Source organism: Myotis yumanensis, unplaced genomic scaffold, assembly GCF_028538775.1.
Source record: "Myotis yumanensis isolate MYYU_CA2020_CCGP unplaced genomic scaffold, mMyoYum1.0.hap1 SCAF_13, whole genome shotgun sequence".
Lineage (NCBI taxonomy): Eukaryota > Metazoa > Chordata > Mammalia > Chiroptera > Vespertilionidae > Myotis > Myotis yumanensis.
The window spans coordinates 57,079,770-57,102,918 of NW_027223764.1; the positions used below are offsets into that span (position 1 = coordinate 57,079,770).

At 39.1% G+C, this 23,149-nt stretch overlaps 1 protein-coding gene across 1 annotated transcript in view; it reads right to left on the reverse strand.

Annotated features, from left to right (window-relative positions):
• MAPK8 (mitogen-activated protein kinase 8) overlaps window positions 1-18,594 on the reverse strand; it is a 45,115-nt gene extending 26,521 nt beyond the window's left edge. The window contains exons 1-3 of the mRNA XM_070433191.1: window positions 18,470-18,594; window positions 13,198-13,256; window positions 12,970-13,108 (exon numbers count right to left, since the gene is read on the reverse strand). Of these exons, the coding sequence (XP_070289292.1) occupies window positions 12,970-13,108; window positions 13,198-13,256; window positions 18,470-18,493 (222 nt within the window). The 5' untranslated portion in view covers window positions 18,494-18,594. The remainder of the gene's footprint in view (window positions 1-12,969; window positions 13,109-13,197; window positions 13,257-18,469) is intronic.
• Window positions 18,595-23,149: the final 4,555 nt, after the last annotated feature.

The following is a 23,149-nucleotide window of genomic DNA, read 5'->3' on the forward strand; positions in this document are numbered from 1 at the left end:
ACAAGGGAAGCCAGTGCCAGCAGCTGGGGGAGGAAGGCCTACTCTCGCATAAATTTTGTGCATCAGGCCTCTAGTATTTAAAAATAAAAAAGCTCATATAAAACGAATATGGTAAAAGAAAGAATCATAAGTTAGCATTTATATTCACTTGTATACTAAATTACCAGCATAAAAAAACCCGATTTTAAAGACACAATGGAGTTTGTGTAGATAATACAAATCAATAATTGGCCATTCTATGTCAATCCAAGCAGGTGTCATTTGACCTCTCTCATTGGCAGATGGCCAAGTATAATGACAGAAACAGTCCTCAGTGGTCTTCCCATCACTGACTGCTGTCCCAAATCACACAAATTTGTCCGTAAAATCTCTGTCTGCTCACAGAGGTAGGACAGCATTGTCTTGGTGCCACTAATCTATATAATTACTTGCTGTTAATGCTACTAAATAATGTCTTTGTGAAGAATTTTCCACCTGACCCCAACTTCAAGCAATTCCACGCTGTGGTCATTAAAAGGAAGGCAGCGGCGTAAACACTCATGGCTTCAAGTTCAACACATTTTGCCTGTTAGCTCCCATGAAACCTATTGTGAACCAAGAGACCATAGAAAGCAAACATACATCCATAACACAAACACACTCCATTATGGGTACTGATGGCCTGAAAAGCAATGATTGCTTTTTCAATGTCTCTATCCAGGAAAAATTGTATGTTGTTTTTAGATCTTTTCATAGGCAATCATGGATGGTTTTAGAAGATAAATAACCCAAGGGCTTTATCAAATTAAAAATAGAGATCAATAGGTGTAGTGAAACAGAAGATGAAAATTTTCATTATTGCTGTTCCATAAATATGATATTGGCACTATTTCCAAAACACAATATTGAGCCAAGTAACTTTGCATGTTCAAAAATATAGCTTACAAGCTTTGATACCATTTCAATGTCTACTCTGATGGGTAAAGATCAATGGCTCTTTACACTACTGCATTCTCATCTAGAAATACAATTCTAATTTTAAACATTTTATTTTGGAAAATTAAGAGTAAAATACACGTAAAAGTAGATATTTTTAAAGAAAAAACTGTCCAAAAATGCCTCAAATAATATTACCTAAAATCTATCCTTCTATATATCAATATGTACCTTTCTACCGATGCTAGAACCATATGAGAAGAAAAACTGAATTTGCATGAATTTGTAGCAGAGTGGAACTAAGCTAACATTATTCCATCTTCTCTCAGAGTTTCTAGCCTCCTCACAATTAGGTAGCTAGTCAGGCAAGCCTAACTGTGATTAGTTCTGTGAAGTGGGATGTGAGAACATACAGAAGGGCATCCTGTTGTCCCTTCCCTGCTTTGGTGACTGTAACATTCCAGATGATGGACCCTCTGTCAGTCTGGGTTGCTGAGCATTGAGGTAAAGCAGAGCCCTCACCTGTCATGACCTGCACTGGACATGCGATGCGGGAAATAAACCGTAGTTGGTGAGCCACGGAGAATTCAGGGTTTGGTACCCAGCGTAGCCCAGCTGTGACATTGTGATTTATAATTACTATCTATTTGGTCTTTGTCTCAATTACTGAGACAGAGCTCCAAAAACCTTAGAATTTCTTTCTTTTTTTAAAAAAAAAATATTTTTTATTCATTTTTTTTTTTTTTTTGAGAGAGAGAGAGGAAGAGGAAGGGAGAGGGAGAGAGAAACATTGATCAGCTCTCTCTTGCACATACTCTGACCCGGGATCAGACCTACAACCTGGATATGTGCCTAACCTAGAATCAAACTTAATCCTTTGGTGCACAGGACAACACTCAACCAACTAGCCACACCAACCAGGGCAAGAATTCCTTAATTGATAAGAGCAATAAAGGTGACTGTTATTTTTAAATCCCTTTTCACTGACCCTGAGTTTATGTTAATGAGCTGACTTGCAAAGCCCAAAAGGATGGGGGCTGGTTGCCAAGGGAACCAACACTGTGATTTGAGCTTCAACTTTCAGCTCCACCCCCTGACCTCAGCTAGCTTTCAATTACCAATGGTCAATGATTCAATCAACATGCCTAGGAAGGAAATGAAGACTCCATAAAAACCACAAAAGACAAGATTTGGTGCTGAACATGTGAAGATCTGAGGAGTGGCACACCCAGAAAGGGCATGGAGCTCCACACCCCTTTCCACATACCTTGCCCTATGCACCTCTCCACTTGGCTATCCCTGAGTTAATGTCCTTTGTAATAAACTGGTAGTCTACTAAGTAAAATGTTTTCCTGAGTCTGTGAGAAGCTCTGGCAAATAAACTGATCCTGAGTAGAAAGATGTGGGAACCTCTGAATTAGAGCCAGGAGGTCAGAATCACAATAATAACCAGGGCTTGTGATCAGCATCTGCAGTGGGGGCAATCTTGTGGGGCTGAGCTCTTAACCTGTGGGATCTGAATCTGTCTCCAGGCAGAAAGTGTCAGAACTGAATTAAATTGTAGGACATCAGCTGAAGTACAGAAAACCTGAAAATTGTTTGGTGAGAAAAACTGACACACGTGGTGTCACAAGTGGTGCTGTAGTGCAGTAAACAGCCTGCTCTTCCTTCTCACCGGTCTATGGTCTATTCTGATATCACTGAAACTGGTGCCAGGTAGGGTGCTACTCTTCCATACACACGATCATAGCTTAGCAGTCGAGTAGCAGGCAGCAGGGAAACTAATACCACAGTTGGAGAAGCGATCCGGGTTATATAATAGCACCGCCTTCGAAGACACTGTCACTTGCAAGAACTCGGCAGGCACAGCCCTGCATAATGAAGTTGAGGCTCAGAATAGGGTTGGCAAAGGAAGGCCTACCTGTGAAGAAACAGCCACACTCATTCAGTTGCTTATTGTCTATGACTATTTTTGTGTTATACTAGCAAAGCTATAACAGAGCTTGTATCATCTGTAAAGCCTAAAATACTATCTGGCCTTGCCTTTACAGAGTAAGTCTGGGAAGAAGTGATTAGAAAGTAAAATTTTAGTAGTGTGTGTTGGTGGCTACTAGACAGATGTGAAAGAACTATAGTACAGTAAACACAATTTACTGCCACTTTACAAGTAGAAATAAAAGGGAACAGAGTTTAGAATATTTCAGGCCTTGCCATTCTGGAAAAACTAAGTTACTACACACTTACAAAAAAAAGCAGTGTATATAGCAGACATCTCCTCCTCCCAACCCTGTATACCTCTATACCTTTTCACCTTCAGATGACTTGTTTCAATCAACAGAATGTGAGAGAATGTGATGTCCACCAAACCTGAAGACGGTTGTAAATGAGCTTGCTTGATTTAGCTTGGTTCTCCTATCTTTCACCATGAGAAAAGGAAGAGCCCAATGAAGACCAGCAATTTCCAAACTTTTTAATCTCATGACACACATAAAGTAGTTGCTAAAATTCTGCAGCACACCAAAAAAAGTATTTTTTGCTGATATGACAAAAAACAACACCACCTAGGTATAATTTTATACACAGCACGGACTTCCTCTTCTCATACAGTGAGACCGACTACCCCGACAGTGGAGCCTCACTCAGCCTGGGTCTCTGAGAGACTCTGGGGAAGCCCACCCCCCACCCTGACTTTCACTGAACCCCTACAGGACGAAAGTTCAGGTTATTTTAGCAAGTAAGCAATCTCAGCCCAGCAGAAGCATTAGCTTAGGCTGCGGGGACTTTGAGTGAGTACTAGAGCAGAGAGAGGAGTAAATTGTGGCCTCAAGACCAGCTACAGAAGTGAGTGCAGTAGTTTATCCCATTAAACTTCTAGTAAGATACTCAAGAAAAGGAACAGACATCTAATAAAACCATGGAAGAACAGTTTCCAGAACTTACTGCATGAAGAAAGTGGGAACAAGGAGCACCAGGGGTGGCCTACAGTGGGTGCTGTAATCACTTCACTTGATTAAACACTTATTCTTGTTTTCTTTTCTTTTTTATTGATGCTTAGAAAGAGAGAGAGGGAGAAAGAGGGAGAGAAAGACCAATTTGCTGTTCCACTTATTTATGCATTTATTGGTTCATTTTCTGTATGTGCCCTGACCAGGGATCAAACCTTGGCATATCGGGACGACACTCTAATCAACTGAGCTACCTGGCCAGGGCTCTTTTTTTCAATTTTAATTTTTATATCAAATCTATTGGGTGACATTAGTCAATAAAACCATGTAGGTTTCAAGTGTATGACTCTAAAACACACCATCTGCATACTGCATCATGCACATACCACCCAAAGTAACGTCTCTTTCCACCACCATTTATCCCCCCTTTGCCCTTATCAATCCCCCCCCCTTCCCTCTGGCAACCACCACGTTGTTGTCAGATCTATGGTTTTCTTACTATTAATCCCTTCCCCTTTTCTCCTAGCCCCCAACCCCGCTCCCTCTGACAACTGTCAGTCTCTTCCATCCTGTTTGCATTCTCCCAGTACATCTCTGCTAACAGCTGTGCTTTCAGCCTTTGGAAATTAGCTACACGTTTTTGTTACAGAAACATGTACCTGTTGGTTCTGTGTGTGTGTGTGTGTGTGTGTGTGTGTGTGTGTGTGAGATAACCTTATTTTCATTAAGACGTTACTGTTATATATTGGTCTTCTGTAACTTAATGTTTCCTTTTTATGCTTCTTACTGTTTCTTTCTTTTTTTTATTTTCATCTCCTGTCATTTGGTCTGTGATTTATGTACTGATCACCTGGTACCTCCATTAATCTGGAAATTTTCCACTTCGAAGATTTCACTTCACTAAAGTCAAATTAACTTCCATGATGGTGGATTACTGTCCTGATCCAAAGGACAAAGGAAACAAACAAAAACAACGCCCAGAAGTTTAACTCATTTGCTCTATAGCATGTAATAGATGAGTATGAGTTGAGGACGATATACTCCTCCATTTAAAAGAATTTATCTTATGTTGCTTAAAGAAGGCATTAGATATAATATTATAGTAGTTGCATATGTAATATACAAGGCAATCAGAATGATAACTAAGGATAAGCATGAATATCTCAGATGCATAACTGTCTTAAAATAGTTAATTTGAGTACACATATATTTATTTTATTATATAAGTTAGGATATTTGTTACAAGGTAGCTCAGAAGGAAAATATACTTCCACTGAATTAAATACATTTTCAAAAATTCCTCCCAAATTAGATGCAATTCTTTTCAAAGAATAAGCTAGAATTAAAACTAAAATACAAAAACATATGTCCACACAAAAACTTGTATTTGAATGTTCATGTCAGCATTACCTAAAAGAGGCAAAAAAATGGTAACAGCCTAACTGTTGATCAAGTAGTGAAATGATTAAACACATGTGGTATATCCATATAGTGAAATATTATTCGGCAATAATAGTAAATGAAGGACTGATAGGTGATAGGTACATGGATGAACCACATATTGTATAATTACATTTACAACTGAACCTTGAACCACATGAGTTGGATACGGAGAGATCCACTTATATGCAAACTTTTTTCAATAAATACAGTAAATGTATTTTCTCTTTCTTATGATTTTCTTTTTTCTAGCTTACTTTATTGTATAAATGCAGCACATAATACATATAACATACATAATATGTGTTAAATGACTTTATGTTATTGGTAAGGCTATTTGTAATTAAGTTTAGGGAGAGTCAAAAGTTAGAAAAAGGGGTAGAAAAATATTTTAAAAGATAAGTAAAAACTTTCAAATGAAATACATAAATCTATGTATCCAAACTATACAACAAGCTACAAAAAGAATAAAAGCAAAAAATCTGCACTGAGACTCATCAAAATCAAACTGTTGAAAGACAGACAAAAAAGAGAATTTTAAGAGCATCCAGAGAGAAGTAAAAGATCTTACAAGAGATCCTCAATGATATTAACAGCTAATTTCTAAAATAATAATAATAATGATGATGATGGAAGCCAAAAGGTGGTAAAATAACACATTTAAAGGGTTGAAAGAAAAGCCAAACAAAAATTCTAAATCCAGCAAAATCAAAACTGAAGGAGAAATTAAAACATTTTGAGATAAATGAAAAGCTAAGGGAGTCTGTCACTAGGACATATGTCGTATAAAAAGTGCTAGTCCTCGCTGGCATTGCTCAGTGGTTAGAACATTGGCCTGTGTGCCGAAGGGTTTCGGGTTTGATTCCTGGTCAAGGACACATACCTGGGTTGCAGGTCCGATATCCGCCCCCCCACTGGGGCATGTGTGGGAGGCAACCAATGATGTATTTCTGTCACATCCATATTTCACTCTCTCCCTCCCCCACTCTCTTCCCCTTTCAGAATCAATGGAAAAAATATCCTCACTCCTTGACTGGGGATTAAAAAAAAAAGTACTAAATAGTCCTTCAGGTAGAAATAAAAGAACAACAAACAGTTACTTGAAGTCAAATGAAGAAATAAAGAATACTGGTAAAGGGCCCTAACCGGTTTGGCGCAGTGGATAGAGTGTCGGCCTGTGGACTGAAGGGTCCCAGGTTCGATTCTGCTCAAGGGCATGTACCTTGGTTACAGGCACATCCCCAGTAGGGAGTGTACAGGAGGCAGCTGATCGATGTTTCTCTCTCATCAATGTTTCTAACTCTCTACCCCTCTCCCTTCCTCTCTGTAAAAAACCAATAAAATATTTAAAAAAAAAAGAATACTGGTAAAGGTAATTACATAGATACATAAAAAGGCCAGCTGTACTTCCCCCGCGATATTATTTAAAAGACAAATGCAATAAACAGTATGAACAAATTTATCTTGATGGGCACACAGTCTATAAACATGTAATTTGTGACAACAACAATATAAAGGGAAACGGAAGACTGCATAGAAGCAGAGTTTTTGTATACTACAGAAGTTACAGTGGTAATAATTCAAAATAGATTGTTATAAATGGAAGAGGTTAAATTGTAATGCCTATGGTAACCTTTAAGACTGAAAATATAAAGAAAAGGAACAGAGAAAAAAGATACACAGCAAAAAATGTACTTAAACACACAAAAAGGCAGTAATAAAAAAAATGTAAGGAACAAAAAGATATGACTTATGACAACAAATAGTACAGTGGCCAAAGTAACTTCTTCCTTATCAGCAATTACTTTACATGTAGATACAGTAAACTCTCCAACTAAAAGCCAGAGAAGGGCAGAAGGCATAAAAGAAAGATGTGCCTCCTGCAGACTATCTACAGAGATTCCCTTTAGCTTCAAAGGCACAAACGGACTGAAAGTGAAAGGATGGAAAAATCCTATATTTCATTCAAACAGAAATCAAAAGATAGCTATTCTAATATCAAACAAAACAGACTATAAGTCAAAAATGTTCCATGGGGCAAAAGAGGACAATACTCACTGATAAAAGGATCAATCCATCAAGAATATATGTATACATACCTAACAAAGCCCCCAAATACATGAAGCAAAATTGACATGATTGGCCTTGGTTGGTTTGGCTCAGTGGATAGATCGTCGGCTTGCAGACTGAAGGGTCCCGGGTTCGATTCCGGTCAAAGGCACATACCCAGGTTGCGGGCTCGATCCCCGGAAGGGGACATGCAGGAGGCAGCCGATGGATGATTCTCTCTCATCAATATGTTTCTATCCCTCCCTCCCTCTCCCTTCCTCTCTGAAATTAATAAACATATATTTTAAAAGGCTGACATGATTGAAGGGAGAAATAGTTACACAATAACAGGTGTAAAGTTCTATGCCTTACTCTCATTAATGGACAAAAAAATTAGAAGATCAATAAGAAAATAAGGGTGGGAACAACACTATAAGCCAACTAGACATAACAGACATTATAAAATAACTCTCTTCAAAACAGCAGAATACATATTTTTCTCAAGTGCACATGCAACAAGATATTCTTCAGGCTAGACTATATGTTAGGTGACAGAATAAACCTCAATATTAAAAAAAAAAAACACTGAAATCATAAAAAGTGTCTTCTCTGATCACAATTGGAATGAAGCTAGAAATCAAGAAAAAGTAAAAGTGTAAAATTCACACATTTGTGGAAATAAAACAGTTTGTGAAAATTAAAAGAAAATTAGTTATACTTTGAGATGAATGAAAATACAACATACCAAAATTTAGGGAATACCTAGTAAGTAGAGCTCAGGGGACATTTTATAGCTGTTAACACTCACATTAACAAAAAAATATGCATGGAGCTCACCTCACAGTCATGCCACAACACAGTCAAGCTGGACCCGAGAGCAGGGCTGCTTTGGCGAGCTCTCGGGTCCAGTCTGGCTTGTTGTGACATGACCGTAGGTGAGCTCCATGGAAAATGGCATTACAATTGGTATTGTGTTCTGTACACAATGAGTGCTCAGTAAGTGCTGTTCACTTCTACATAAAAAATTCCAATCAATAACCTAACATTCCACCTTAAGAAAGCAGAAGAGAAGAGCAAACTAATCTGAAAGCAAGAACATGACAGAAAATAATAAAGAAAAAAGTAGATATTAACAAAATAGAGACCAAAAAAAAACAATAAAGAAAAATCAACAAAACCGGAAGCTGGTTCTTTAAATTTTTAAAAAATTTATTGATTTGAGAGAAAAAGCAAGAAAGAAACATCAATTTTTGTCATTCCACTTGGTTACTTCTTTTTCTTTAAATCCTCACCTGAGGATATTTTTTCCATTGAGTTTTTTAGAGAGTGTGGAGGGGAAGAAGAAAGGGGGTTAAGAGAGAGAGAGAGAGAGAGAAACATGGATGTGAGAGACACATCGATTAGTTGTCTCTTGCACATGACCCCGCTGGGGCTGAGGGTCGAGCCTGCAACCTGGTATGTACTCTTTATCGGGAATTGAACCCAAGATCCTTTGGTCTGAGGGCCAAAGCTCTAACCATTTAGCGGCCCGGCCAGGATTTGGTTGCTTCTTGTGTGTGCCCTGACCTGTGATCAAACCCACAAACTTGGTGTACTGGGATGACACTCTAACCAACCAAGCTACCAGTCAGGGCTCAGAAGTTGGTTCTTTAAAAAGAGCAACAACATTGATAAACCTTTACCTAGACAATGAAAAAAAAAAAAGGTGCAATTAACTAAAATTATAAATTAAAATGGGGACCTTACTACCAACTTTACAGACACAAAAGGATTATAAAAGAAAAACTATGAGCAAGTGTACACCAACAAATTAGATCATTTAGATGAAAAAAGAAGTTCCTAAAAATACACAATATTACCAAAACTGACTCAAGAAACACAAAACCTGAACATACCCATAAAAAGTAAAGAGAGCAAATCAATAATGAAAATCTCAAAAAAAAAAGGAAATTCTACCTATCATTTAATTAAGAATTAACATCAATCCTTCTTAAACTCTTTCAAAAAACAGATGAGGAAAGAACAGTTTCTAACTCATTCTGAGGCCAGCATTACCTTGATACTAAATTCTGACAAAGACATCATTAAAAAAAAAAAATCTACACAGCAGTATCAGTTATGAACACAGATGTAAAAATTCTCAGCAAAATAATCCCAAGAGCATATTAAAAGGATTATACATTATGACTAAAGTGGGATTTGATCCCAGGAATGCAAGTGTTCAATGTACAAAATGAATCAATTTAATATATCACATTGATTCAAGGAAAGCCAAACATGATCACTTCAATTGATGCAAAAATGCATTTAACAGAATCCAACATCTTTTCATAATAAAAGCACTTAAACTTGGAGTAAAAGGTATGTGGTAAAAAATTAATCTTAATGTAAAGAGAGGTCTGGCTTTGGCCCTCAGTTATAGGTAACCTCTAGTCCCCTGAATGTGTCTTTGTTTGCCTGGGGTTTTGGGCACAGGAAGTCTAACAATGTGAGACTAAAGGTATTAGTGTAAACCTTAGGAAGGGTTGGAGACTAAAGGTCAGCCACCAGGAAGGCAGTATGTGATTGAGCAGCAAGGAAAACTCTGGATACCAAAGACTTGAGTGAGCTTTCCTAGCTAGCAAATACTCTGTACTTTTAAACTTTGGGGAGAGAATGACTGGCTGAAATCTCCATGTTTGGACCTCTCTCAGATTATGCCCAATCCATCACCTCCTTTGATTGGTTCAAATTTGTATTCTTTTACTATAATAACACTGTAATCATAAGTACAGTGCTGTTTGGAGCTGAGTCACTCTAGTGAATTATTAAAACAGAGTAGTTTTGGGGACCCCAAGTTTGTAGCCAGCTGACCTAAAGTGAAGGTAGTCTTGTGGATCTGTACCCTCTGACCATACAATTTGCATATAATTCCCATGCAAAATGGAACTTCTTCAAAGAGATCAAGGGCATTTATGAAGACCCCACAGCTAATATCATACTCCTAAGATCAAGAACAGGGCACAGATTCTGTTTTGCCACTTCCATTCAACAAACAAACAAAAAAACCCCAACAACAAACAAACAACAAAACACAACAAAAAACCCAACCAAACAAATCGGAAAGAAAGAAGTCAAACAATTGCGCAAATGAGATGATCTTACAAATAGAAAATTGTAAAAAAAAAAAAAAAAAAATCTCCACTATATTTGAATGAATTAAGCAAAGCTACATCAATACACAAAGACCAGCTGTGTTTCTATACACTAGCAATGAACAAATTAAAAACTAAGAAAATAATTTCATTTATACTAGCTTCCAAAATAAAAAATACCTAGAGAAAAATGTAACTAATGAGGTGAAAGACTTGCACATGGAAAACTGTAAAACACTGCTGAGATTTAAGAAGAACTATGTTATAGGCCAGTGATGGCGCACCTTCTGAGCTCGGCGTGTCAGCATTTTGAAAAACCCTAACTTAACTCTGGTGCCGTGTCACATATAGAAATTTTTTGATATCTGCAACCATAGTAAAACAAAGACATATTTTTGATATTTATTTTCTATATTTAAATGCCATTTAACAAAGAAAAATCAACCAAAAAAAATGAGTTCGCGTGTCACCTCTGACACGCGTCATAGGTTCGCCATCACTGTTATAGACTGAACTGTGTCTCCCCAACCCCAGATTCACATGTGGGAGCCCTAACCCCTGTGTGGCTGTATCTGGATAAAGGTCCCGTATGAAGGTAATTAAGTTTTTAAATGAGGTCATAAAGATGGGGCTCTAATCCAAAATAACTGGTGTCTTTGTAAAAAATACCAGAGCTTGTGCACATGCCCCCCAACACCCCCTCTTTGGCACAAGCCAGGAAGAGAGGTATCACCAAAAACTGAATTTGCTAGTCATGCATGGACTTCTAGCCTCCAAAACTGTGAGAAAACAAATTTCTGTTGTTTAAGCCATCCAGTCTATAGTATTTTGTTATGGAGCCCAACTAAGACTAATATAATCTAAGTAAATGGAAAAACACCCTGTGTTCATGAGCTGGAATATTAAATATAGTTAAGATGGCAAAACTACCCAATCTTTAGATTCAATGAAATCCTTATTAAAATTCCAATAGCCTTTCCTGCAGAAATGGAAAAGCTGATACTCAAATTCATACAAAATCACAAGGGGTTCTGAATAGTCAAAATGATGTTGAAAAAAAAAAAGAATAAAGTTAAAGGATTCCCACTTTCCCATTTTAAAACTTACTACAAAGTTACAGCGATCAAAATAATGTGGTACTGGTATAAGGACAGAGATACACAGATCAATGGAAGAGCACTAAGAGTCCAGATAAAACAATATATGGTCAATTTTCAACAAGGAGGCCAAGACCATTCAACTGGGAAACAATAATCCCTTAAATCAAGTGCTGGAACAACTGGATTTCCACAAGCATATTATACATTTAATATATAAAAATCAACCTAAAATGGGTCAAAGACCTAAACATAAGAGTTAAAACTATACAACTCTGAGAAGAAAACCTAAGTGTAAATCTTAATGATTTTGCATTTGACAATGGATTCCTATATATGACACCAAAAGAACACACAACCAAAGACAAAATAAACTGAATTTCATGAAAATTAAAAACTTTTGTCAAAGGATATCAAGAAAGTGAAAAGACAACATATAAAATGGGAGAAAATATTTACAAATCACATATCTGATAAGGATCCAGTATCTGAAATATATAAGGAACACCTACAACTCAATAATAAAAAGCAAAACAACCTAATTAAAAAATGGGCCAAGGACTTGACTAGAAATTCCTCCCACACAGGTATGCACATGGCCAACAAGCACATATAAAGATGCTCAACATCATTAGTCATTAGGGAAATGCAAATAAAAACCACAATAAAATACCAGTTCATATGCACTAGGAGGGTTAGAATAAAAAAGTCAGTAAACATTGGCAAAGATTTAAAGAAATTGGATTCTCAGTCATAAATTGTTACTAGGAATGTAAAATGGTGTAGCCACTATGGAATACAGTTTGGAGGTTCCTTAGAAAGTTAAATATAGGTTTACCATATGACTCAGCAATTCCACTCCTAGGTAGATTTGAAAGAATTGAAAACAAGAACTCAAATAAATACTTGTACATGAATGTCCATAGCAGTGTTATCCACAAAGCTAAAACTTAGAAATAACCCAAATGTTTATCCATGAACAAAGTGTGGTAAATACATAAAACAGAATATTAGTCATAAAAAAGAATGAACTATTGATACATGCTACAACATGGATAAACTTGAAAACATTATGCTAAGTCAAAGAAGCTGGATACAAAGGTCACATAATTGTACGATTCCAAGTATATAAAATCCAGAAGAGGTAAGTGTATAGACACAGAAAGCAGACTGGTATGATGCCTGGGGGCTGGGAAAGAGGGAATGAGGAGTGACTACTTCATGGGTATGAGGTTTTCTTTTGGAGCAATTGATATGGGTGGTGGCTTCACGTTTTGTGAATGTACTAAATGTCACTGAATTGTACACTTTAAGATGATTACTCTTCTGTTATATGAATTTCACCTCAATGGATAAAAATAGATTACGATGATAGTAGTTTCTACTAACCCGATGAATAATTCCAGCAGAGTGAAGGTGCTTGATTCCACACAGCATCTGATAGAGAAGGTAGGACATTCTTTCATGATCCAGTTCCATCTGAATCACTTGGCAAAGATTTGCATCCATGAGCTCCATGACTATGTAACTTCATGGGTGAAAAAAGATGACAGCTAAAGTGTACAGCAACAATCTAACAATAAGGCACTAACATCAAATTTTAATTATCACACTTACACATCTTGAAATTCTTCTAGTGATTTCTGTGGTGTGAAAACATTCAAAAGGCCAATTATCTGCAGCAAAAGCAGAGAGATTAAAAAATTAGAAATTGCTACATGAGTTAAAAAAATCCACAGTTTAAAATTTTCTAAATCTTATTTTCTAAGCTCAAGTAATCTCTTTTCTTTTATGTAATTAAAACGTTATGGCCAGGGGCTGGGGATAGAGAGGGAGCCAGAACACAGAGGAGCTTCAGGGCAGTGAAAATACTGTGTGATACAATAAAGGTGGACACATGTCATTATACATCTGTCCAAACCCACAGAATGTATAACACCAAGAGTGAACCCCAATGTAAGCTACGAGCTTTTTTTGGGTGATATGGATGTGTCAGTGTAGGTTCACTGCTTGTAACAACTGTACCACTCTGGTGGCGATGCTGATAATGGGGGAGGCTGCGGGGGGGGGGGGGGGGGGGGGGGGGCGGGGGGGGGCGGGCAAGAGCTATATGGAAAATTTTTGTACCTTCCACTCAATTTTGCTATGAGAAAACAAGTCTTTAAAAAATTATAACAGAAGACCTCCACATAATGCATTCCAAAATGAACACTATGCTATACAATCCTCAACATGATTTGAAGGCAAATCTGAAATCTCTTATGCTCGTTTATAGCCAACTCAGAATCTCTATATAATCTCAGCCTTGTCCCCAGTTTTTCAGAATTCTGCACCTGCCCAGCTACACTCAGTCCCAGCATATTCCACTGGCCTGTCCACCGGCAGGCCTCTTTCCCACTGTTCTTCTATCCGCCTCTTTTCTCTATCTGTACCTTTCCTAGAGTGGCATTACCTATGGCATTTTCTCCAAATATCTCTATGTGGGTAATTTCCAAATATGAACTAAGAGTCCTTGCTTAGCTCATGAGTCTCAGATATACATTGCAACTTCACAAGGAAGTCTCACAAATAATATAAAATTGAACTCGTTATTTGTACTCGAACTCCGTACTTTTCCAGAGTGCCTTCTCTTTTACAATAGAAGACTCAGAGTGATTTTGTTTTACTCGTTTTTCAATATTTGCACTGTAATAAATACTTTAAACAATGTTATCCATTGCATTGTCAGTCTGAACTTCAGCCTCTTCTTTTCATTCTTTGTGCTACTACACAGGCCGAGGACTCTAATATCCTAATTCATATAATGACTAACACTAGGTTCCCTAACTTGATACTTAGGCCATACTAAAGTGACCATTTTAAAAACTTTAAATGCCTTTAAACATACTGCTTCATATGCTTGTCATTTACCTACTGAACTTTGTTACCTTTAAGATAGACCTCTTTTTGTAGAGTCTGACAACCCCTTGTCCTTGAGAGAGCTGGATTTTCTCTCTACTTTGTCCCCATAGTGTCTTACATGTTATTATGGCACTTAACACACTGTTGTGTAGTCTTATTTTCACAACAGCCTTGTCCCAGCCACACCAGGATCCTTGTTAGGAAGAGCTGAGCCTTATTCCCTTTATAGGCCTGGCACAGAGAAAGACACCTGGCATACATTTTAAAAATGTTTGCTGACAATTATTCTTAGGGGCAAGAATGTTCTTCTAGGCATAAACTTATTATTATTAGGGCAGAATCTATGTTATTCATCTAAGCATAAAGCTTTGCTTAATGAAGGCGTTAAAATATTTGTTCAGTAAATAAATTCAGAAAATTTTCAAACCAGAAAGGGTAAAACATATTTATGATAGGGGGAGGTGCTGATAGGAAACATTTAGCTGCTCTAAATGAACTCAAGGCTCCTAACCAGTTGAACTGCACACTTGGAGACTTGGACAAATACTAACACTGTTCTTACTAAGATCTGGGAAATCCTAGAGTGGACGAGAGGTGTTAAAGATGAAAGGACTACAGAGACAGAAAGGGGACCAGTGTTTGTTCAGAGCCGAGGGGGTGGAAATGGGGAAATGAGAGCCACAGGACATACGGTTTCTTTTTGAGGGAAGGAAAAGTCTCACACATCAGTGAGCAAACTAATAACCACTGACTTACTCAGATTAAATGGATGAGTAGTATGCTGTATAAACTGTATCTCAGTAAAGATGTTACAAAAAAGGACTGAAACAGTTGTCTGATTTTTCAAAAGGGAGATTATATCAATCATAAACTAGACAGCCAAACAAAGTCAAGGACTGATGGAGTGTGTGGCATATGACTACTGTGAGAGAAGGAACTGGAGCAGGAGCAGGTGAAATTCATTGAGAAACTTTATCTTCTTTTGTGAATAAAAACACAGTAACTAAGGACAACAGTAGTAAATCAGAGAAATGCATCTTGATATATTATATGAAGATTTTAAAAAAGGCATTTAAAAGAAATGTTCCCAATAATAATCCCCATGTAAATAAGATAAAGAATTGGGGAGAGCTAGGTGATTTTTAGTTAGACATGTAATTTTCTCAGCAGACCCAAGGCTGCTAATGAACTAACCAGGGATCAGGAAGCCCTCCTGAGCAGAATGGGGACACGAAGCCAAGTAAAAGTCCGAACAAAGCAAGCAAGCCCCACAGTCCAGGCAGAGCCAGATTTCACAGGGGAAATTTAATAGGGACAAACAGAAACTACTAGACTTATTCTCCAAAACAAAAACAAAAAACACACAAAAAAGGGAAAGTAAAAAACAGGAGATGTGATGTGTTAGCAGGCCTGTAATAAAGAGTAACTTGTTTAGCCAATGTAAGTTACGTGGTGAGTGGCTTCCGCACAGGGGGGTATGATGTCCACATGAAGAGAAAATGACATGCCCATTCCTCTTGGAGGGTGCACCCAGGCATGCAGTGCTGTGCTCTAGGTTAAAGTGTGTTCAAAGATAAGTGAAAAAGAAACTCAAAACCATCTATGAAAAGAGTGGGAAATGCATAATCACATGAATGTAGTTAATACCACTTAAAAATGGGTAAGATGCTAGGTTTCATGTTATATGTACTTTACCACACTAAAAACAAAACAAAACAAAAAACTAAAGAAGTGACTGGGGAAAGCCAGAGAGGTTGAGACCAATAAAGAGATGATTTGTGCAGAACATGAAAATGTTGAAAAGGCCAAACATCCACCCATCACAGAGTAAAAAAATTCCATTACCATTCCTGTTTCCTTTTATTTACTTTTTTTAAATCCTCACCTGGGGATATGTTTTTACTGCTTTTTTTTTTCTTTAGAGAGAGAGGAAGAGAAGAGAGAGAAACATCTATGTGAGAAAGAAATATCGATTAGTTGCCTCCCATTCATGCCCTGACTGGGAATTGAACCTGCAACCTTGCAGTGTACGGGACAACACTCTAACCGAACAACCTGGCCAGGACTCCTTGTCTTTACTTAACATTTGTTCACTGAACAAATACGTTTAGCACCTCCTCTGTGGCAGCACTGTTCTAGGTGGCAAGGTTACTGCATGGATGGATCTGCGCTACCCCCACTACAGGATTAACCATGTGCAACCAACTTTGCATGCTATTCCTTTAGTTGACGGAGCCATCTTTCTGTGCAGTTGCCAGGGAAGGAGAAGCCGGCCATCTCCTCAATACAAAACTAAGGCAATGACACCACCTCCGTCAGGAAACAGGCTACCAGGAGCACAAGCAGCTCTGAGTGCGGGAGGCCACCAGCAACATGCCTGGCTCCCACCTAGAACAAGACTGGCTGACACAACTTCCCTATCACTGACCTTAATCTTCATCTCTGTGTCTTTTCTTAAATGCTAATTTTCCTCTCTGGGAGGTCCACTTTCTCCAACAATCCAATTTTTACCCATTATTTAAGAACTAGAGGCCTGGAGCATGAAATTCGTGCACGGGTAGGGTCCCTAGGCCTGGCCAGCGATCAGGACCGATCTTCTGGCTGCTGGCCAGGGCCTTCCTTCATTCTGCACCGCCCCATGGTGGTCAGCACATGTAATAGCGAGCAATTGGTCTCCCAATCGAACTCCCGCAGGGACAATCTGCATATTAGGCTTTCATATATATAGATTATCTAGGTCCACTCTTCCCCAAAGCCTTTCCATTTCCTTGAGGCTCAGCAATTTCCTCTCCTGAAATCTCAGCATTTGTTTATTTTTCATCCACATGATTTCACAATTAAACTTCTATTAAACTTTGACAGTTAAAATTTATTGTTAGGTCTTTAACTCCTCATGCATTTGTTTTGTCTTCAAATTAACACTGTAAATCCCCAAATAAGGAGCCTAAATTTTAACTTCCATGAAACTTCCCCTTGGTAACACAGAGGCTTGCACACAGTTAACTCTTAAAATGGAGTAAACTGTGTTGTCTGCAACCAGAATGTGCTGAGCTGACTACATTTTATAAGCTCCTTCGGAGAAACACCACAAAACATCTCCGGTCAGGCACTTTAGGTTTAGTCATTCATAAAAATGTTCCTTGCACAATTCAATCCCAGTTTATTTCCTCTCAACATGGAGACATCACTCTATTAAAATAATTATAAAATATCAGTATGCTTAATATAAGCTTTAAAAAGTGTAACTATTTGTTCTCAACATGAGTGAAAGTTGTATGTTTAAGTCCTTATAATCATTAGGAAATAGAATCGGAATGTTTTTCTGCTCACTGTCTATCCTCACCATGAGGTGACCAGTGAGAATGGCATCACCTACAGAGAAGACAGTGGATGGGGAAATGGTCTGAGGCTACACCCAGTGTCAGTAAACAAAGCTCCAGTGTCCATGTGCAACAGAACGTTTCCTGACCTGGCAGCTGACAGAAACTAAAGCGAAGAGGAGATGAAGCCTAAATAGAGTCCTTCAAAAACACCTGCCTCTTTCAAAGTCCTTTTGCTCATGTCAGAAAAGTACACAATCTGAATTTCAGAAGCTGTTTTTCTTTTAATATAGTGAAGTTGAGAAAAAATTCACACTATGGATATATACACCTTCTATTTCTTTAAATATATTTATCATTTTATTTATTTATCTTTTATTGATTTTAGAGCTAGAGAGGGAGAAAGAGAAACATCAATAGGCTGCCTCTCCTAACATGCGGCTGACCAGGTATCGAACCTGCAACCTGGGTATGTGACCTGATTGGGATGACACTCCAACCAACTGAGCCACACTGGCCAGAGTGAAATATAAACCTTTTAAACAATGCTTCAATCCAGAAGAACAACTCAAAACATCTACTATTTTTAAAGTTTTTGATATTCATACATTCATGAACAAATCTTTATTTCATCTACACTTAAGAAACTTTCTAAAATGTCCACTTACATTTTTGTGATTAACACATTTCATAAGAACCAGCTCTCTGTAAGCCCGCTTAGCATGGGTTTGATTCTGAAATGGCCGGCTTAGCTTCTTGATTGCAACATTTCTTTCAAGAATGGCATCATAAGCTGCACTGTAATAGAAATTAAAAAACAAAAATGTAATAAAAAATCTGCAAAACTGATTTTCTAAAACACGCATTCAGATGCCTCATGTTCTTCAAAGATAAATGCAACTGGACCAGTTTCCAGTCTCTGACGATCACCATGTTTCTTCTATTTATACTGCAGCACATTCCAAACAATGTAGCGCACTAACTGCTTCTTACAATGCAAATGGACTCAAGAGACAACTGACTGTGACTGTGAAGACAGATTCTGCTTGTTCACTGGGCTCCTCCGAGATTCACCTATAATACAAATGGGCACTCAATGCACAAATGTTTACTAAGTGTTCAGGTTCAAAAGATAGCTTAAAGCCTAAATGAACACTCATCCTGCACCTCTACCAGGGAAAGAAAACAAAGAATACACATGGTCATAAATTCTACTAAAAAATATTTTCTGAAGAATTCTACATAAGTGCATCACTTCCATCCTCTTTGGGTACAAAATAAATACAGAAAGAGGAAGGGACATACAGAGGTATCTATACAAAAGATTATTATATGAAAAGTAAGCCTTAAAATTTGTTTTAGAGGGGGAATTAAAAATCAAGGTGTTATAATGATGAATTCCAGATTTCAGGCCATCAGAAGCTGCATCATAATTGTTAATGAACCACCTAAAATTCTGGGAAATAGAACATCATACTCATTACTCTTCATAACTTCCTCTCCCGTGACCAAATGGCATCTGACGCATATTACAGGTAAGAGAAACACAAGCACAAATAAAGGAACATATCTTAAAATTATAGAATATTATAATTAAAAGAAACTTTAAAGTCATTTGGATTTACCACTGCCCGCTATAAGGCCAGAGGTTTGCCCAAGTTAAGCCAGAGAGTTAAAAAGTTAAGATAAGACTAGCAGACTAAAACATGAAGTTATGTCCTTCACATTGGACCACCTAATAAACTAAAAAAGACTGTTTCTGCTTATGCGATATTTGAAAGTCAGCACACTCCCGATTACAATGGCTCTCACCTAACTGGAAACCTGAATTTGTTTTACAGCTCTCATACCATATCAAATATACTGCAGAAATATATGCATTAAAAATTGGTACTGCATAAAGAAACACATCTGTACATTCTATATATACTATAACTATTGATATATATATATGTATAGTAGGGCAAAAGTAGGCTTACAGTTGTTTGTAGGGAAAATAATCACAGTAATTAATAAATAATACAAGAGTAAACTCCATGTTTTGTGTACTCAAAATTGTAAACCTATTTTTGCACCACCCTGTATATACATGCACATACCAAAATATGCCTAAGTATTACCGTCTTTACTTAGAAAGTGCCATATTTACAGATATATCCCTCCTAAATTAAAAAAAAAATTGAACATTAGAGGTCATGCAAAATGTTTAGAAATTTTGACTATTTCAGAAACGAAGTCTTCTGAGAAGGAGACAATGTCTTGTAAACCTAAATCAGACTGTAACACAGTTATAACGGTAGCTTTAGGCAGCACACCAACAGCTCACAAAGGAGAAAGAACACTCCCTAGGAGCAGAGTGAAGTAATTGGGAAACTGTTCATTCAAGGCTAACACTGCACTATATTTTGCCAAATTAAAGCCTCATTTGTTTACACTCTTTCTATTTCATCAGAAACACTGAACAGAGTTTATCTTTTCTAGGCCTCTTAGACTGCCTATTTAAAGAGAGGGAAAAAGCCAACTCTGTAGACACCTTCAGAGTTTGGTTTCATAATAAAAACTGTTTGAACAATTAGACCTTTACAATCCTGAAGATAAAATAAACATGTAATCTTTTATATTATTTTGCTCAAGAAAAAAAAAATTAACCAGTAAATTCATTCTTATTCATGTTTATCTGCTAAATCAAAATAATATTTCAAACTCTAAAGTTCAAAAATACCTGAGCAGGTTATACTATTTTATATCCAAGGAAATGAGACTTCTAATTGCTGCCGAGTAAATGTGCACAAATCAGAAACACCTGGGGTCCCCAATCCAGCCCCAACTGGGGCCCAAAATAATGCCTTTAAAAAAATTAAGTTCTTCAGTTGATTCTGATAGTAACACAACAGTGAGTTAAAATTTATTTAATATGTTTGTTTCATAGTAATCTTTTATTAAAGAAGCAAAAATTTGAAGATATTTATTGCTAGGACAGGGCTAAGTTGGCTTAAGGTCCCTTTGAAGGCAATTTTTTCAAAACAGTGGTCCACAAATTTCAAAATACACCCACCAAAGGATAAGTGAAGGTACAGAAACATTACTGTATTTTCCAACAATATTAACTAATTTATAAAGAATACAACCCTCACAACTCTAATTTAATAAATTACGAGAGAAAACAGGCTTAGAAGTATGAATTTGCCATGAGTCCCAAAGTTATTAAATCATAGAGGTAGATTCTGAACCAAGGGCTGCCTTTCAGCATACTTCCCATGTTGACTTTATCACACTATTTTCTTTATCTTTAATTTGTAGTTGGTTAAATGTAGCTGGTTAGAATGACAACCAGCCAGCCATAAATGCTTTATAAAATGACCCAACTTCTAGTTTTTGATATTATATATTACTTCAAGAATACAGAAGAGAATAAATGTTAGTGTTCCCATTACGTAAACTTGTTAATTTTAATTTCTTCTATATATATAAAAGCCTAAGTGACCGTTCGACAATTCGCTATGATGCACACTGACCACCAGGGGGCATATGCTCAACATAAAGGCCTTGGAAACATGGAATAGACTGATGAATCTCAGAGGGAAAGGGGGAGGGGGAGGGCAGGAAGAGATTAACCAAAGATCCTATGCATACTAGAGGCCTGGTGCTTAGATTTGTGCACCGGTGCGGTCCTTCGGCCTGGCTTGCGGGGATCGGGCCAAAACCAGTTCTCCAACATCCCTTGAGGGGTCCCAAATTGCAAGAGGGCACAGGCCAGGCCAAGGGAACCCACCGGTGCACAGGGCCTCTAGTATCTACACTAATAAAAGAGAAACATGGTAATTGGCGTACGACCGCTATCCTTCCCATTGGCTAATCAGCGTATCCTTATGCAAATTAACTGTCAGCCAAGATGGCGGCCGGCAGCCATGCACTGAAGCGAGCAGGGAGGCTTGCTTCCTCCAGGGACTGCAGACTCCAATGTTCCCCGCCTCACTTGCTGGCCTCTCAACTGCAACTCTAAGCAACTATTACTATGTTGCAAATAAGAAGGTAAACAAAACCAGCTTTCAGTCAGCCCCGGACTGCAACATTGTATCCATGTTTTCAGCAGCGAGGCCTCAGAGCTAAAGCTGGCCCAGAATAAAAAAAAAAAGAAAACAAGGAGCGGTTGGGAGCTTTTAGTCAACTGCCAGCAGGAAAACAGCCCTCAGCCCCTCAGCCAGCCTGGCCAGGCACCCCAGTGGGGACCCCCACCCTGATCCAGGACACCCTTCAGGGCAAACCAGCCAGCCCCCACCCATGCACCAGGCCTCTATTCTATATAGTAAAAGGGTAATATGCCTCCCGGCACCGGGATCAGTGGAGCAACGAGGCTCCCGGCACCAGGATCAGCGTGACAGGGGGCAGCGCCCAAACCCCCTGATCAGCCCTGCTCTGTGCCTGATGGGGGGGAGCTCCCCAATCCCCCGATTGCCCTGCGGCTCTGTGTGTGACAGGGTGCAGCGCACCAACCCCCTGATCGGCCCTGCTCTGTGTGTGACAGGGTAGAACCATAACCTCTCCATCGGCCCTGCCCTGAGTGTGACAGTGGCGGCGCCCCAACCCCCTGATCGGCCCTGTTCTGTGGGTGATAGAGGGTGGCGCCCCAACCCCCCTCCACGGGCCTTGCTCTGTGTGTGACAGGGTAGAGCCATAACCTCCCCATTGGCCCTGCCCTGAGTGTGACAGGGTGCAGCGCCCCAACCCCCCTGATCCGCCCTGCTCTGTGTGTGACAGGGGGCGGTGCCCCAACTCCCCTATCGGCCCCTACTCTGTGAGTGACAGGGGGGAGCTCCTCAACCCCCCGATGGGCCCTGCTCTGTGAGTGACAGGGGGCAGTGCCCCAACCCCCCTGATGGACCCTGCTCTGTGAGTGACAGGGGGCAGCGCCCCAACCCCCTGATCGGCCCTGCTCTGTGAGTGACAGGGAGCAGCGCCCCAACCCCCTGATTGGCCCTGCTCTGTGAGTGACAGTGGGCAGCGCCCCAACCCCCTGATCGGCCCTGCTCTGTGCGTGACGGGGGTGGCACCGCAACCTCCCCATCGACCCTGCCTTGAGTGTAACAGGGGGCGGTGCCCCAACCCCCCAATCAGTCTACCCTGAGCGTGACTGAGGGTGGCATTGCAACCTCCCGATCCGCCCTGCTCTGTGCATGACGGGCGGCGCCCCAACTCCCCAATCAGCCCTGCTCTGAGCCTGACCAGGGGCTGCACCTAGGGATTGGGCCTGCCCTCTGCCACCCTGGAGTAGACCTAAGCCAGCAGGTCGTTATCTCCCGAGGAGTCCCAGACTGGGAGAGGGCACAGGCCGGGCTGGGGGACCCCCC